This window comes from Spinacia oleracea, chromosome 1 (genome assembly GCF_020520425.1).
Source record: "Spinacia oleracea cultivar Varoflay chromosome 1, BTI_SOV_V1, whole genome shotgun sequence".
In the NCBI taxonomy this organism is placed as follows: Eukaryota; Viridiplantae; Streptophyta; class Magnoliopsida; order Caryophyllales; family Amaranthaceae; genus Spinacia; species Spinacia oleracea.
Window position 1 is genome coordinate 118,080,975 of NC_079487.1, and position 15,787 is coordinate 118,096,761.

Below are 15,787 nucleotides of genomic sequence, written 5' to 3' on the forward strand. Positions count from 1 at the left end.
TTGGGAAACTTGTAATAGCATGGTTATATCATGGATCATTGGGACTGTTTCTGAGTCAATAAAGAAATCAGTTAGGTTCCTGAATAGCTCTGCTCAAATATGGAAACAGCTAGATCAAAGGCTGTCCTTGACTAATGGGTCAAGGAAATACAAGCTCAATAGAGACTTGTATGAAACCAAACAAATGGGAAAGCCCATTAGTGATTACTACACAACCATGACAGGGTTATGGGAAGAACTGGAATCACTGAATGATTTCCCCCCTATCACTAATGTAACAACAGAAATCAATGCTTTTATACAAGCTTTGACAAAACAGCAAGAAGAGCAGAAGTTGTTTCAGTTTTTGAATGGTATAGATGATCACTATGGACCTCAGAGAAGCCAACTCCTCATGATGACACCCCTCCCTTCTGTAGAAACAGCTTGTAGTTGTCTGCAACAAGAGGAATCACAGAGAGAGCTATTCATAAATGTCAAGGAGGAAGCTGAAGGTCTGGCAATGTTCAGTAAAGGAGATGACACTTCATGTTCAGCATGTGGAAAGCCAGGTCATAGCAGAGAAGTGTGTTGGTCAGTGGTTGGCTATCCAAGCTGGCATGCCAAGAACAAACCACAAACCAAGAGCACATACAAAGGAAAAGGAAGAATGCAGGGTGGTCAATCTAAATGGAACAAGGGAAAACAATCTGGTGGTAACCAGAAAATTGCAGCCAATGCTCAAGAAAGTGGCTCAAGCACAGGATCTGCACCTTTTCTCACCCAACAACAGCTGGAACAACTGTTTAGAAGATTACCCCCTCCATCAAAGGGAGGATCAGATACAGATGATGAAATGGATATGAATTATTCAGGTATGGTGTCATGTTATTTTGCTGATTCTGTAAGTAGTGACTGGATAATTGACTCAGGGGCATCTAATCATATGACTGGTGATTATAATGCATTGATCTGTCCTGTTAAGAGTCAAAATAATCCACACATTAACCTACCAACTGGAGAAACATCTAGCATTTCTCATATAGGAAATGTAAAACTGAAAAGTGATCTAGAACTGAAGAAAGTATTGTTTGTTCCTGCATTCAAACATAACCTTCTATCTGTAAACAAGTTGGCTGAAGATTCAGACTGTAAAGTCAATTTTTACTCTGGATATTGTGTGATTGAGGAATGCAAAAGTAAGGCTGTGAAGGGAATAGGAAGGGCTGTAAATGGTTTGTACTATTTGGTGAATGAACCACTGGAAAACACCATTAAAAAACTCAAAGAGGGAACCTACAACTGCCCTAATCAGAAAACAAAGAACAACACTTCCATGAATGTGACCAGCTTGTCTCATATCCCCACTGTACTGAGAGATGTCCCAACTATCAGTGCACCAACCCTGTGGCATCACAGACTTGGTCATGCACCTATGAAGAAGATGAAAATGATTGAAGAGTTGCCTAGTATGAAAGATGCTGGAGAAATCTGCCTGAGTTGTCCTCTAGCAAAGTTTACCAAACTTCCCTATACTCTAAGTGATTCTAGAGCCACTAATCCCTTTGATCTAGTTCACATAGATACTTGGGGGCCATACAAGGTAGAAAGCAGAGGAAGCTATAGGTACTTTCTTACAATAGTTGATGACCACACTAGAGTGACATGGGTGCAGTGCACCTGTTAAAACAGAAATCTGATGCATATCAAGCTATTAGTGACTTTGTTCAAATGGCTGAAACTCAACATCAAAAGAAAGTGAAAGTGGTGAGGTCTGATAATGCACTTGAGTTTGATGACAAACAGTGCAGATCTTTCTTCTCAAAGCTTGGAATCATACATCAAACATCCTGTGTGGATAGACCACAACAGAATGGTAGAGCTGAAAGAAAGCACAGGAATGTGCTTGAAATGTCAAGAGCAATAAGATTTCACTCAGGATTGCCTTTGACATTCTGGGCAGACTGTGTACTTGCTGCTGTTCATATCACAAACAGACTTCCTTCAACAGTCTTGAAAGGGAAGAGTCCATATGAGGTTCTGCATCATGAAAAACCCAAATACAAGCACTTGAGAGCTTTTGGTTGCCTTGCTATGTCAAGTAATCCAAGCAATACCAAAGATAAATTTGATGCAAGGGGTGTGCCTTGTATGTTCATTGGATATCCTACAACTCAGAAGGGGTACAAGCTCTACAATCTTATCAACCACAAGGTTTTTGTATCAAGGGATGTAAAGTTCTATGAGAGTGTCTTCCCATATCATCTATTTCATTCTACCTCTGTACAAGAAAAAACTCATGAAGATCAAAACAACAACCAGTCTCTTGTATGGGGAGATGAAATCACACCTCATACATGTAATGATACTGAAGAAAGTGAAGCACAAACTACAGCAGGTGTCAGAAATGAATCTGAACCAGTGAGGAAGTCATCTAGAACTCACAGACCTCCAAGTTGGCACTCAGACTACAATGTGTCACATGTGAGTGTGACACAACCCTCTCAAATTAAGAAAGTGGTGGAGACTGGTGTTACACCTCAGTTCTTTTGCTTCATGTCCCATCTTGTGAAACCTAAACTTCCTGATCCTAAGCACTTCAAACATGCAGTTCAGAAAGAAGAATGGAGGCAAGCCATGAATGAAGAATTAGATGCACTAGAGGAAAATGAAACTTGGGAAATCACTGACTTACCACCAGGAAAGCAAGCAATTGGTTGTAAATGGTTATACAGAACCAAGTACCACTCTGATGGTGAGTTTGACAGAAACAAATCAAGACTTGTCATACTAGGAAACAGGCAAAGGTATGGCATAGACTATGAAGAGACATTTGCACCTGTTGCCAAACTCTCTACTGTAAGATCTTTGTTGGCTGTTTCTTCTATAAAAGGGTGGTATGTCCATCAGATGGATGTGAAGAATGCATTCTTACATGGCAAGTTAAATGAGACTGTGTATATGAAATTTCCTCCAGGTTATCTTGGAAAGGGGTACAGATTCAGTAGTCTGTTTGAGGGGGAGTACCCACACACCAACACAACTAAGGTGTGTAAACTTCTGAAAGCTCTATATGGGCTAAAACAAGCTCCAAGGCAGTGGTTCTCTAGATTAAGCTTAGCACTGATGGACAATGGCTTCACTCAGTCCAAAAGTGACTACTCTTTGTTCATAAAAACAGATGATGTTAACTTTCTTGGCATACTAGTATATGTAGATGATCTGATTTTGGCCAGCAACAAGCTTGAGCTCATACAACAGGCCAAAGATTTTTTATCCTCTCAGTTTCACATGAAAGACATGGGTGAATTGAGATATTTTTTGGGAATTGAGGTTGATAGAACTCAACAGGGAATATTCTTGTCTCAAAGAAAATATGCTTCTGATCTCCTAGAAGAATATGGCATGGTGAATTGCAGACCATTAAAGCTCCCAATGGATAGTCACTTGAAACTCACTCCAGAAAGTGGTACAGCTCTCCCACATCCTGAAATCTATCAGAAATTGGTAGGTAAGCTGATCTATTTGACTCTCACTAGACCAGATATCTCATACACTGTCCATGTGCTAAGTCAATTCATGCATAACCCAACATGTGCTCATCATCAAGCTGCTCTAAAGGTGCTTAGATATCTAGCCGGATCAATCACTCAAGGCATCTTATTAGCTTCTCAATCATCTGCTCAACTAACTGCCTACTGTGACAGTGACTGGGCAGGTTGTGCATCCACAAGAAGATCCACCACAGGGTACTGCATTCTTCTTGGTGCATCTCCTATCAGTTGGAAATCAAAAAAACAGTTTGTAGTTGCTAGGTCCACAGCTGAAGCTGAATACAGGGCTATGGCAATGACTGTGTGTGAAGTGCTTTGGTTGAAACAACTGCTTAAAGAACTAGGGATGAAAAACCTAGGTCCTACTGCAATCTTGTGTGACAACCAGGCTGCACTTGCCATATCAGCCAATCCTGTCCACCATGAAAAAACAAAGCATGTGGAGATTGATTGTCACTTCATCAGAGACAAATGCACTGAAGGTGTAATTTCCCCTACTTACATTCCTACTGCAGATCAACTTGCTGATGTGTTGACCAAGATCCTACCCACCAAACAACACCAATCCATCATGTACAAGTTGGGAGCAAGAACTCACTCTCAACTTGAGGGGGAGTGTTAAATAGCAGATGTCTAAAGGCCATGGAGTGTAGAGAAGGTGGGCAGCCCATCTCCTTGGTCCAAACAACAGTGCAGCATAGCCCAATCACATGAAGTGACAGCTGCACATGATCCCAGATATTCTCATTCCTAGATTACCGTTATTATGTCTTTTCCTAGGTTGATATGCTAATCATTAGCTGTCATTATTGTAATAGAAAGCTGGCGGCTCAACCCTAGAGGGAGCCTTAGTATTTAAGCTTGTATTACAGCTCTTGGAGCATACACAATTAATGAGAGAAAAATCTGGGTTGAACAATTGCAATACTCTTGATATTTGCTCAATGAACTAACTGATAAAATACAGTTTAGTCATCACTAGAGTAAAGGTATGAGTCATACCACCTCCCCTACCCTAGGTTTCTAAACCCCATATCTTGGGAATTTGAGGCATGGCCGTGTTTAATGCTCTTAAAGTTTTCATCCAAACACATGCTATTGGAACTTTAAATCTCGTATCTATTTCTATTATTTTCATCTAAAATTGATACAAGGAATGAATTGAAAACATGTCACTTGCCGGTGAAAAAATTTATGCCAATTTTTTTCCTTTTTACTCATTTATTTATTTTCAATGACTTTTGTGGAAAAGATTCAATGTAATTGATTAAAATTTTATCATTTTCTATCTATTTGATCTTCAATATCCCTTCGTCCCACATTACTTACACTTATTTTTGTACAAAATTTGAGGTGATAGGTGATTGGTTATTAATTTATTGAAAAAAATAGATGTGATAGAAGTTATTGGATATTCTTTTAATTAATTAGATGAGAGATAATTAGATGAGAGAGGGCGTGGGGACTAAACTTTTGTTAATGTGATGAGAGAGACATTATAATAATTATGGGACCATTCAAGGTTGTAAGGATCGGGATCCTACCTTGGATCGACGGAGGGGGTAGGATCGGATCGGTAAAATCGGATCGTAAAGATCCTACTAAACTGTAAAAATAATATGTACTTCGAATATATATTACTCCCTCCATTTCTTTTTGATGTATCCATTTGGAATCTGGTGTGATTTTTAAGAAATTTGGAATATTGGTTTGTATGGGTATACGTGTAATGATTGGGTGTAAGAGAAATGATTGGGTGTAAGAGATTATAATAAATAAAGGAGTGAGAAAATAATAAAGAAATAAGGTAAGAGAGATGAGTGATAATGATGGGTGATAAAGGAGGTGAGAGAGTGGGTATATGGGGAAAGGAAAAGAATTAAATATTATGGGAGGGGAAAATTAGGTGGGAATATGGGTAGAATCTTTAGGTATTTTGGTAATTAGATAGAAATGTAAGGGTATTTTAGGATAAAATGTATGTCCAAAAATAGAATAGATTCTAAATGGATACAACAATATGAAATGCTTAAAATGGAAACGGATACAACAAAAAGAAACGGAGGGAGTATTAAAATGCAATGTAAAATCATGTATTCAAGTAATCTTAATACTTAAAAGATATTTTTTTGCTCACATAAGATTAATATTTGTCTAGATTTGAGTTCAATTAATAAGAAGTGCGCAAGTTTGTTGAAATTAAGATTTGAGTTATTATATATAAACTTCAAATCTTAATTGATAAAATTATATGAATTTCCTTACTTTTTAGTAAAAATGATCGATGCTACGTTTTTTTGTATAACTAATTTACTGATAGAAAAGTATGATACTTCTAATAATATTTGATTATTAACTATTTAACAATAAAAAAGTGATTTAATATCTTGAAATATTGTATGCTGGATCGAATCGTAGGATCGGATCGTTGGATCGTAGGATCGTGTTAAGATCCTACCACTCAAATTTTTTTATCGTGGTAGGATCGTAAGATCCTACACACATTAAGAACCTACCTAAGATCCGGAACGGTGGCGTGTTTTTGAATCGTAAAGTCGTAGAATCATAAGATTCGAATCGGAAGTTTAACAACCATGAGAACATTCCTAATATGGAAGCATAATAAGTAATGTGAAACCGATGAAAAAAAAGAGTGTAACGATAATGTGGGACGAAAGGGAGTATAATTTTTTTTGTTGTAATATCATTTCTCCAAAAAATAATATTTGTAAACTCATTAAATATATCCTAATTTATTAATCTTTTGTAACCCGTATTATTATTTTGAATAATTCTTTTGCTACAAAAATATTTTGTAAAATATAGTCAAATAATAATTTTAGAATATTTGTGCATACACCGGACCTAATATAGTATATTTATAATGATGTATGTAGTACTAGTATTAAATTTTCCATGATTCTATTGAGATAACTACAACTTTTAGTCAAGGATAAAATAGCCTCAATAACATCAACTATGATCATTAAAATGCATGAAGCATTACTACAAACTACACTGTTGACTTGTATTTCTTTTGGAAGTTCGTTTCCCCTTCAGCATAAAAAAAAAAAACTACACTGTTGAGCGTAAGGTATAAACTACACCCAAGGGTGCAACTGTAGTTAGTGTCTTTGAAATCCATTTATATCGCACCTAAATGTAGTTACGTTCGTGGTACGGAGTGCACTTTAATGTTGTCAATATGGTTCTTCATTAATGTTATTTGAAGTATATATAGCTTGAAACTTAATTCTAGAAGATAATATTAACGTATACCCAATAAAAATAACAAGTCAACAATGTAATCCAATACGAACACAACCTGACTTGTAATTATACATACCTATATCAATAGGTAATAACTAGTTAGGGAACTAACTCATGTCTACTGTTAAGACAAAAACGATCCACCATCCCAAAATGATTCCGATCGATGTATGAGGAGAATTTTGTTTCAATGTACGTATGGAACTACTCCCTCCGTCCCGAAATACTTGTCCTGTTTTCCTTATCGGGCCGTCCCTTAATACTTGACCTGTTTCTAAAAATGGAAATATTCTAACAATATTATATTATTTCTCACTCCACCCCTATTAACCCACCTACCCCCTACTCCATACAAAAAATAATTAAAAATTCAACTCCTACTCTCCCCAACCCCACCCCTTTATACATTTCCCACTAACTACATTAAAATAATACCCCACTATCAACTACTACCTATTAAATTAAATAAGTCAATTCAAATCCCTTAAACTCTGTGCCGGTCAAACCGGGTCGAGTATTCCGAAACGGAGGGAGTATTATGTTCAAAACTGAAACACATTTCGTAACAAACACAACTGTAAAGTTTTGTTTAAGAATGTATGGGCCTGGACGGCTAAACCACCCAAAAATGGAGGACAACATTAGACTTTGATCCTCAATTACATTTTACGGATTATTCTTGTGTGGACCTGGTCCACAATAATATTAGTGTGAAACTGTGGACCCAAAATCAATACTCCGTAGTTGTCTTTAACACCCTTTTCACCATCATAGTGACCTTTATTGTTCATATAGTAACTATAATCAATTAAGCACCAAAATTCTAAGATATAGTAACCATTTTTTGAAGCACAGTAAGTCAGTAACCCTATGTCTTAAAAACGAATTATGACTTAAAATCACACTATTCAAGCACAACTTGTATCAATGACACTATTTTGATGTATTTTCCATAAATAATCCTAATAAAATGTTAATCAATTTACACGAAAAGAGGTTAATCAATTTGTGATCAGAGTTTGATCCTCAATTACATTTTACTCGCAAATAGGTTAATCAATCGGTATAGCAAGAGTAACTCTTTTATAAAGATGTAATGTTATCTCCTACTATGTGTCAGTGTGGGAAAAAAAGATCTACACATTTACTCACAGTCTCAAACATGAGTATTCTGGTAGACAATAATAATCCCCATTAACCTGGCTCCGTGTAGAAGAATTAATTAGTCGATGTAAAAAGCCTCGTGTACAAGAATTCACAATGTCAAAAAACCAAATTAACAAATGCAAACAAGAAAAACGTATGGAATTTAACAAGTAGAACGACAAATAAATACTAAAACAAACCATAGATTTCTAATTCAAAACTATCAAAATATATCAAGTAACAAATGTACCACAAATCCGATCCAAAGTTAGAAATAGACTAACAGGCATAGTAGTAAGTATAGTATCCTAAATCAACCCATCCAACCCTAAAACAGTTGACAATGAATTCATTCAAACTTCCTAAGCACGCTCGCCTCGAATACGACGAGCCAACTGAACATCTTTAGGCATGATGGTAACCCTCTTAGCATGAATGGCGCACAAGTTGGTGTCCTCAAAGAGACCCACAAGGTATGCCTCAGCAGCCTCCTGGAGTGCCAAAACTGCGTGGCTCTGGAACCTCAGATCAGTCTGTTTATTCACAAAACAACCATAAACCTAATCAGAAACACTCCTCAAATTTCTAAAAATATCCAACACAATCAATTAATTCAAAATTCAAAAAATTGTACTAAGTATTTGATTCTGACCTTGAAATCTTGAGCAATTTCACGAACAAGACGCTGGAAGGGGAGTTTGCGGATCAACAACTCAGTGCTCTTCTGGTACTTGCGGATTTCACTACATTATCATAATTAAATTCTATTATTAAAAATGCAAAACTTATGTAGTTTCTCAAATAAAAAGGACAGTTATAACAATTTTGAGTTGAATCGGAAAATTTACCGTAGAGCGACGGTTCCGGGACGGTAACGATGAGGCTTCTTGACACCACCAGTAGTAGGAGCTGATTTTCTTGCAGCTTTCGTAACAGAGAAATTCTTCAAACAAAATAAATAAAGAAATAAAACATAATCAATAACAAACAAATCAAAAATCTAATTGAAAGTATTTAATCGTAAGATGCAATAAAATTGAAAAACCCTAGAAATCGAAAATTAGGGGAAAAAAATACTCCGTACCTTAGCAGCAAGAGTCTTCCTAGGTGCCTTGCCACCGGTTGATTTACGAGCAGTTTGCTTGGTACGAGCCATTGCAATCCAATCAATAAAAAACTGCACAATTTCCAGAAAACACAACATCAACTCGAATAATTAACGAATGAATCGATCAAAAACAACAAACTAAAACGTAGAGATTATCTTCGTAACGTAATCTCAATTAAGAAAGAAGAGGAGAGAAAGAAATTAGTACCAAAAATTGGAAGATTAGGGTTAAGATAAATGAGGGATTTGATTAATGAATAGCAGGTGGAGTTGGAATTTGTGCATGGGAATTAGGATATATATATAGGACAGAGACAAAGAGGGAAGGGTGAGTCGGTTGGAGATGAAGAGGCAAACGTGGAGTATTTATGACACGTCACTGATCCGGACAATTAAAATATTCTGATTAGTAGTGTCTTGATTGGTTAATTTGATGGATTGTGGATTGGGGACTTCACTTTGACTCTTGTGTGTTTCTTTTGTGTTTAGGTAATTCTTCGCTTGCCTGGTTTGAGACTTTTGAGTTTTGTTTGGAGACTAATTTGGAGGGTTGGGCCGGGTTTTATTATTATGTTCGAATACCTATTTAAGCTAAATAAAAGGGCCCAGGTAATTGTTAACTCATTGTAGGGAAGCATAAACCCCGTAAACCCTAAAATTAGAGCCGGTAAATTTTATTATGGCAAGATAACATGAAAAAAAAAGATTATTGCATGGATTTACCACACGTTTATTTAAACGGGTCAATAAGATTCGACACGTTTAATTAAACGACTAAGGATTAGTGTTGAGATTCCTGACACGACTCAACAAGGAGAGTAACTTGCCACGATATGTAATGACCCAAACCGACCCAAGAGATTATGATTGGTACTCTAGGCCACAGGACAACGATGCAATTCAATTTATTTGTTTCTTACGAAGTAAAATGAGTTATTATAATCAATTAGTATGGATTAATGAAGTAAAAAATGGGATTTGTTCAGTACCAAAACCGACTAAAGTTTGTTATAGGAACTATTACAAACTGATCAACCAAAAGTATTTTTTGTTTTAAATTGGAGCCAAAAATGAAGGCGAATTCCGACAATCCACCTTCACTTTTGGATACCAATTTGGAAACCGAATTTGAACTCAGATATGGAGGCAAATACGGGGTTGGTTCATTAAACGGGTAGGATTCAAATTATGTATAGTCCAACCCGAGTTTGATCCATTATGGCCTACTCCTCTTTGACACATGATTTTAAATTAAATTTTAATTATAGGTTAAACTTTAAAAACTCTACCTTAGTTGACTCAATAATGATAATAAATTATTAACCGAATCATGTAAAATTTTAACAATATAACCGCCAGCTTTTGCCAAAACTGAACCATAACAACATCAACCACCCATCTTCCATAAATTGAATGCAACAATGGTAACAGCAATTCAGCAAATAATAATAATAAAAAAAAAATCAACAATGAAATCTACTAAGAGCAACTTTTAACAAATTAGTTCAAACTAAATCCAGAATCCCTAACACAATCTAAAAACCAGCAAATGAAGACTAGGTATTTAAGTGTGTATACACACGTACACCATCAACAACATACCAACTACAACAATTTACTATATATTAATTACTAACAACCTTCTTTAATGCACCATATCCTTGTTAAAACTTGTTAAGCACGCTCGCCTCGGATACGACGAGCCAACTGAACATCCTTAGGCATAATGGTGACCCTCTTAGCATGAATGGCGCATAAGTTTGTATCCTCAAACAGACCCACAAGGTATGCCTCTGCTGCCTCCTGGATTGCCAATACTGCGTGGCTCTGGAACCTCAAATCAGTCTGTTTATTCCAACAACATCAATTAAAACAACCACAACCCTAATTAGGAACTTCATTAATTGTCTAATAATTTACAAAACTTTACGTGATTAAAAATTAAGCCATAGAATTGAAGAATACGAATTTAATTAACCTTAAAATTTTGAGCAATTTCGCGAACAAGACGCTGGAAGGGGAGTTTTCGGATCAACATCTCACAGCTCTTTTGGTACTTGCGGATTTCACTACAAATATTATCAAATAATTAATTACAAAATATGTAGATTATTTAACAAAACTTCTGAAGATCATTAATTTTTTTTTAACGTAAGCAGTGGTACAATCGGTAGAGCTACATGCAACCCAATCGTTTTATATTTTTATTCCTTTAAAAAGCATAGTTTTTATTAACTAAAAGCACATATTTATCGTTAAAAGTACATTTTTACCTAAAAGGTACGTCCGCTATAAAAGAACAAAAAATACATATGCTTTTAGAACGTAAAAATATGCTTTTAAATTGAAAAATATGCCTTTAAACCATAAAAAAATGCCTTAGATTGTAAAAAGGTGATTTTAACCAGCTTGCATGTAAAACCACATGCAACCGGGTGCACCTTCTAGTTAGTGGCAGTGGTAAATGGAAAAATTACCGAAGAGCGACGGTTCCAGGACGGAAACGGTGAGGTCTCTTGACACCACCGGTACTTGGCCGAGGTCTTGATTTCCTACCTTGCGAAGCAAACTTCAATCCAAGAAAACGTTAATAATCAACAACAAAAGAATTGAAATTTCAAGTTAATTTCTTACAACATTTCCTTTAACATACAAGAACTGAGTATTTTTAAGGCAGTTATTCACAAATTCACCTTAAATTAACAAAGCGGTAGAAATCGAAGATGGTCGTAGTATTACCTTAGTAGCAAGTGTCTTCCTTGGCGCCTTACCACCGGTTGATTTACGAGCAGTTTGCTTAGTACGAGCCATTTCGACGAAAACCTGCCCCAAGTCAACTTGAAAATCAGTGAATACAATTATACTAATCAAACTGAAAAATGAACGATGAATCGGGCTAAATCTCCAACTAAAACTTAATTAAGATTATCGTCGTATTTACCGAAAGGATGAGAGAAAATTCTACTTGAAAGTGGGCTTTAAGAAATTAGGGCATCGGACAAATGAGAGATGAACTTTGATTTTGTGCATGGTAAAAGCAGTTGAGGGGCTATATATAAGAGAGAGAAAAGGAAGTTGGGAGAAGGAGACGTGGTTATGTCGTAATAACCGTCATTATCTTACATGTCAGTTAATTCAGATGATTGAAAATGTCTGATTCGGTTTTTTGATTGGTTGATTTGACGAGGGGTCGATTGGAATACGGTTACGTTGTTTTTGCCGTCAAATTTTTGAGTTTTTTAAGTGACTAGTTTAATGTCCATGCGGTTGACGAGTTATCTGTAAAATTTGATGTAGTGCATCATCTAATTAGTCCATTTAATTCCTATCAAAAATAAATAAACATAGTATTACTCCATTTAATAACAAATAAATTTGGAAAAAATCGAGTGTAACGTTTTTTTGTGTACCATTCGGTTCACCCTTATGGCTACTCCGTTATGAGTGGATAGGTTCCAATCCCCTTCCAATTATTGTTCTGGGGATCGAACACGGGTCCTCCGTACCAAGTCCAACCTCAATCATCAATAAACCAACAGACAATTGATAATCTAGAGTGTAACGTACATCACAACGTACATGTCCCTCCTTTAAAACATCTTTCTGTTTAATATTAAAAAAATAAAATTCATGTCTATTTTTTCGATCTCCAAATTCATATATCTTCACCACCTAGAGAGTTTTGTTAAGATTTAATATAGTTTCATTTGTTGCAATATATTGGGTGAAAAAAGGTGTAATAGAGAATTAGATATGGCGAGGTGTTATTCTTCACTGTCAGACGAAACTAGAAGTGATGAATTGGATGTGACTGTGATATTTTCTGAAATTTTTTATAACATGAAATCATATAAGTTATGTATTTTCATTCCAGAAATTACTGATTTTTGCCATAAATATGCGTATAATTGTGACAAACTAATTTATGGGATCATTTTAGCCATGAAAAAATCAAAATATTGGAAGTTTTTTTTTTCACTTTGTACTATAATCTTTTCGCTACTCGTTGCCTTTGTGGGACATCCAGATAATTAATTGTGCTCATTATAAAAAGGAGTTGGTTGTTGAAATATAAAATTGGTTTTGTATGTATGGTTACACAAGGGCTTACAATAACTTAACAATATCAGAAAATGTTTACTGATATCCAAATTAAATGAATTTTTTTTATTATCGTATGTCTAAACTTGTAAAATAACGAGATCCAAAAATAATAACTTTGTATGTTGCAAATAAATTGTTCAGATCATAACTTCAAAGATTTAACTTTCCCTTACTAAGTATGGCTAAGATTACACAGTATCATTTAACTTTTGAATAAATTAAATTTAATAAAACCAAATCTAGGTAAAAATAGATGCATAATTCCTAACATTTTCATAAGCATTAATATATTTATTTCTTGTTATATACAAAACTAGTGTATAGCCTAAACGTTGCTCTACGTTTTACTTTTAGTGGGGTTTACTCTTTGTAAACATGAACCAATTTTTTTTTAAAATTGTATTTTATGTTTATATGAAAAAATGTAACATAGTTTGTAGCTTGCTAAGACCGTAGAAGGTGTAACTTTTAATTTAGGAGGTTCAGTGTTAAATCTTATTACATGTTTTTGGTTGTTTTTATTTTTTATGTTAGCACCCGATTCAACCTTAGGGCTAATTCGAATTTCGGGCGAGTTTTGGGTGGATAGGTTTTAGTTCCCTCCCAATTGTTGTTGCGGGAGATCGAACACGGGTCCTATCTACCAAGTTCAACCCCAATCACCACTGAACCAACACGCAGTTGGTATATATGTTTTTTGGTTGTTAATAACATGTCATGATGCTTATTAGTGGTGATGTGGCGTAATGAGAGGTATACGTGACACATATACATTTAATTTTCTTTTCATTTACGGAGTAATTTTTGATAATGGTTTGGTGATTGAGATTTTGAAACCATTATCAGTGTTGGACATGAACTCATCCATCAGTATTAATATAAATTACAAATGGGGGCGGGGGGATTTGAACCTGAGACCTATTGTACACAGGCCCTCAGTCTTAACCACTAGGCCAAGACATCATTGGTTCATCAATCAGTAATTAATTGTTTTTAATTCCCCATAAAGGTAACGGGTAATTTTCAAAATTACAAAATATTCTTTTCATTTACGGAGTAATTTTCTTTCCGTGCTTCCAAGCAGTAGTTTGTTGATGGTCAAAATCAATAAATTGTATCCCTAGAAAAAAGAAACGTCACCTTGGAACTAGAAAGACACCATAATTATCTCTATATAAGATCGAGAAATACATAGCATCCTTAATTATATCGCTCATCATTTGAAAAACACAAAGAAATGGAAGATGAAGAACAGAGGAATTTTCCTGATGATATCATTGCTGAACACATCCTTCCATGTCTGCCCCTCAAACAATTGATGCAATGTAAGTTACTTTCCAAACACTGGATTTCTACCATCTCACATCCCGATTACTTCAAACAATCTGAGTTTAGTCACCCTTTTACCCCTCTTGAATCCCTCTTTATTCAGTGTGGTACTGATTTTTACCTTTACCGTTGTACTGATCATGATAATGATGATGTGGATGTCCAATATACTCGCTCTTCTGATTATAATTTGGTTAAATTAAATAATAAGTTTGATGCTGCTACGGTGGAAGGATTCAGACTAGTGGGTTCTTCGAAAGGGTTGGTATGTTTAGGTGAAATTAATTATGGGAAATGTTTCATTCTATGGAACCCTACTACTAATTAATCCCACAAATATAACTATCCTGAAGACTTGGTAATTACGAAAACTAAGGTCGATATTTGTTGGGGATTTGGGTATGTATCCTCTTTTGATGACTTTAAGGTTGTTAGAATAGTTCAGTTCCCTAGTTATAATGTTATCCATTCAGTTGATGTGTTCTCACTTAGAACTAATACTTGGGAAAACATTGGATTTGATCTTGGTGAATGTATTTTAGTAGGAAGAGCAAGGTTATTAGTTAGGCTCCGTTTGGTAGGGCGTAAAACGTTTTCAACGTAAAATGATTTTCCATGGAAAACAATTTTCAAGGGAAAATACAATTACAAACTAGTTTTCCTTTGTTTGGTAACTTAAAGCAAAATGGGAGAAGATGGTGAAGATTGAGGGGAAGAAAGGAGAGGGGGTAGGGAGGAAAGAAGGAAAAGTGGTTTCCCTCCCTTTCAAATGGAAAAGGGTTTTCCACATTTGAGGGAGTCATGTAAAATCGTTTTACATCCCTTACCCAACCAAACAACGTAAAATGATTGAAAAGGCGAAAACCATTTTCATGGAAAACGTTTTACGCTATACCAAACGGAGCCTTAATAAAACTTTGTACTGGAAAAAGAAAATGCTGACTGATGTTGGGGATATGGAAATTGTTTGCTATGATTTGGCTTTTGAGACATTTGCTATGTTCCCTCTTTGGCTATGCGTGCGCCGAAGAGTGCTGCTTTATGTGTCATGGGAGGGTGTTTGGCCATGTCTGTTCCCAACTCGGATAATGGTTTGGTAATTGAGATTTTGAAACAACCTGGAAGGGTTGTTTCTGTTGTTTTAAGTGACTTGACACGGAATAATTTCAGTGACTTGATCGGGTTTACACAGACTCGCAAGATATTTGTTGTTTGTTCTCGTTGTTGGGTGCCATGCTTGGTTCTTTCGAGTTCAAAGAAGTCAATTGTGACGTTTGAAAGTCAGTCCAACGACCCT

The 15,787-nt window shown here is 35.6% G+C and overlaps 2 protein-coding genes across 2 annotated transcripts; both read right to left on the reverse strand.

Moving 5' to 3' along the window:
- Positions 1–8,132: 8,132 nt before the first annotated feature.
- LOC110783936 (histone H3.3) lies at positions 8,133–9,406 on the reverse strand. The gene is made up of 5 exons (XM_021988325.2): positions 9,266–9,406; positions 9,034–9,126; positions 8,798–8,892; positions 8,602–8,692; positions 8,133–8,482 (listed from the first exon to the last, which is right to left on the reverse strand). Exons 2-5 carry the CDS (start codon positions 9,103–9,105, stop codon positions 8,312–8,314), a joined length of 429 nt encoding a protein of 142 aa, XP_021844017.1. The 5' UTR covers positions 9,106–9,126; positions 9,266–9,406; the 3' UTR covers positions 8,133–8,311.
- A 1,128-nt stretch (positions 9,407–10,534) lies between these two features.
- LOC110783937 (histone H3.3-like) lies at positions 10,535–12,132 on the reverse strand. The gene is made up of 5 exons (XM_021988326.2): positions 11,999–12,132; positions 11,797–11,880; positions 11,535–11,626; positions 11,036–11,126; positions 10,535–10,902 (listed from the first exon to the last, which is right to left on the reverse strand). Exons 2-5 carry the CDS (start codon positions 11,866–11,868, stop codon positions 10,732–10,734), a joined length of 426 nt encoding a protein of 141 aa, XP_021844018.1. The 5' UTR covers positions 11,869–11,880; positions 11,999–12,132; the 3' UTR covers positions 10,535–10,731.
- Between the last annotated feature and the right edge of the window lie 3,655 nt (positions 12,133–15,787).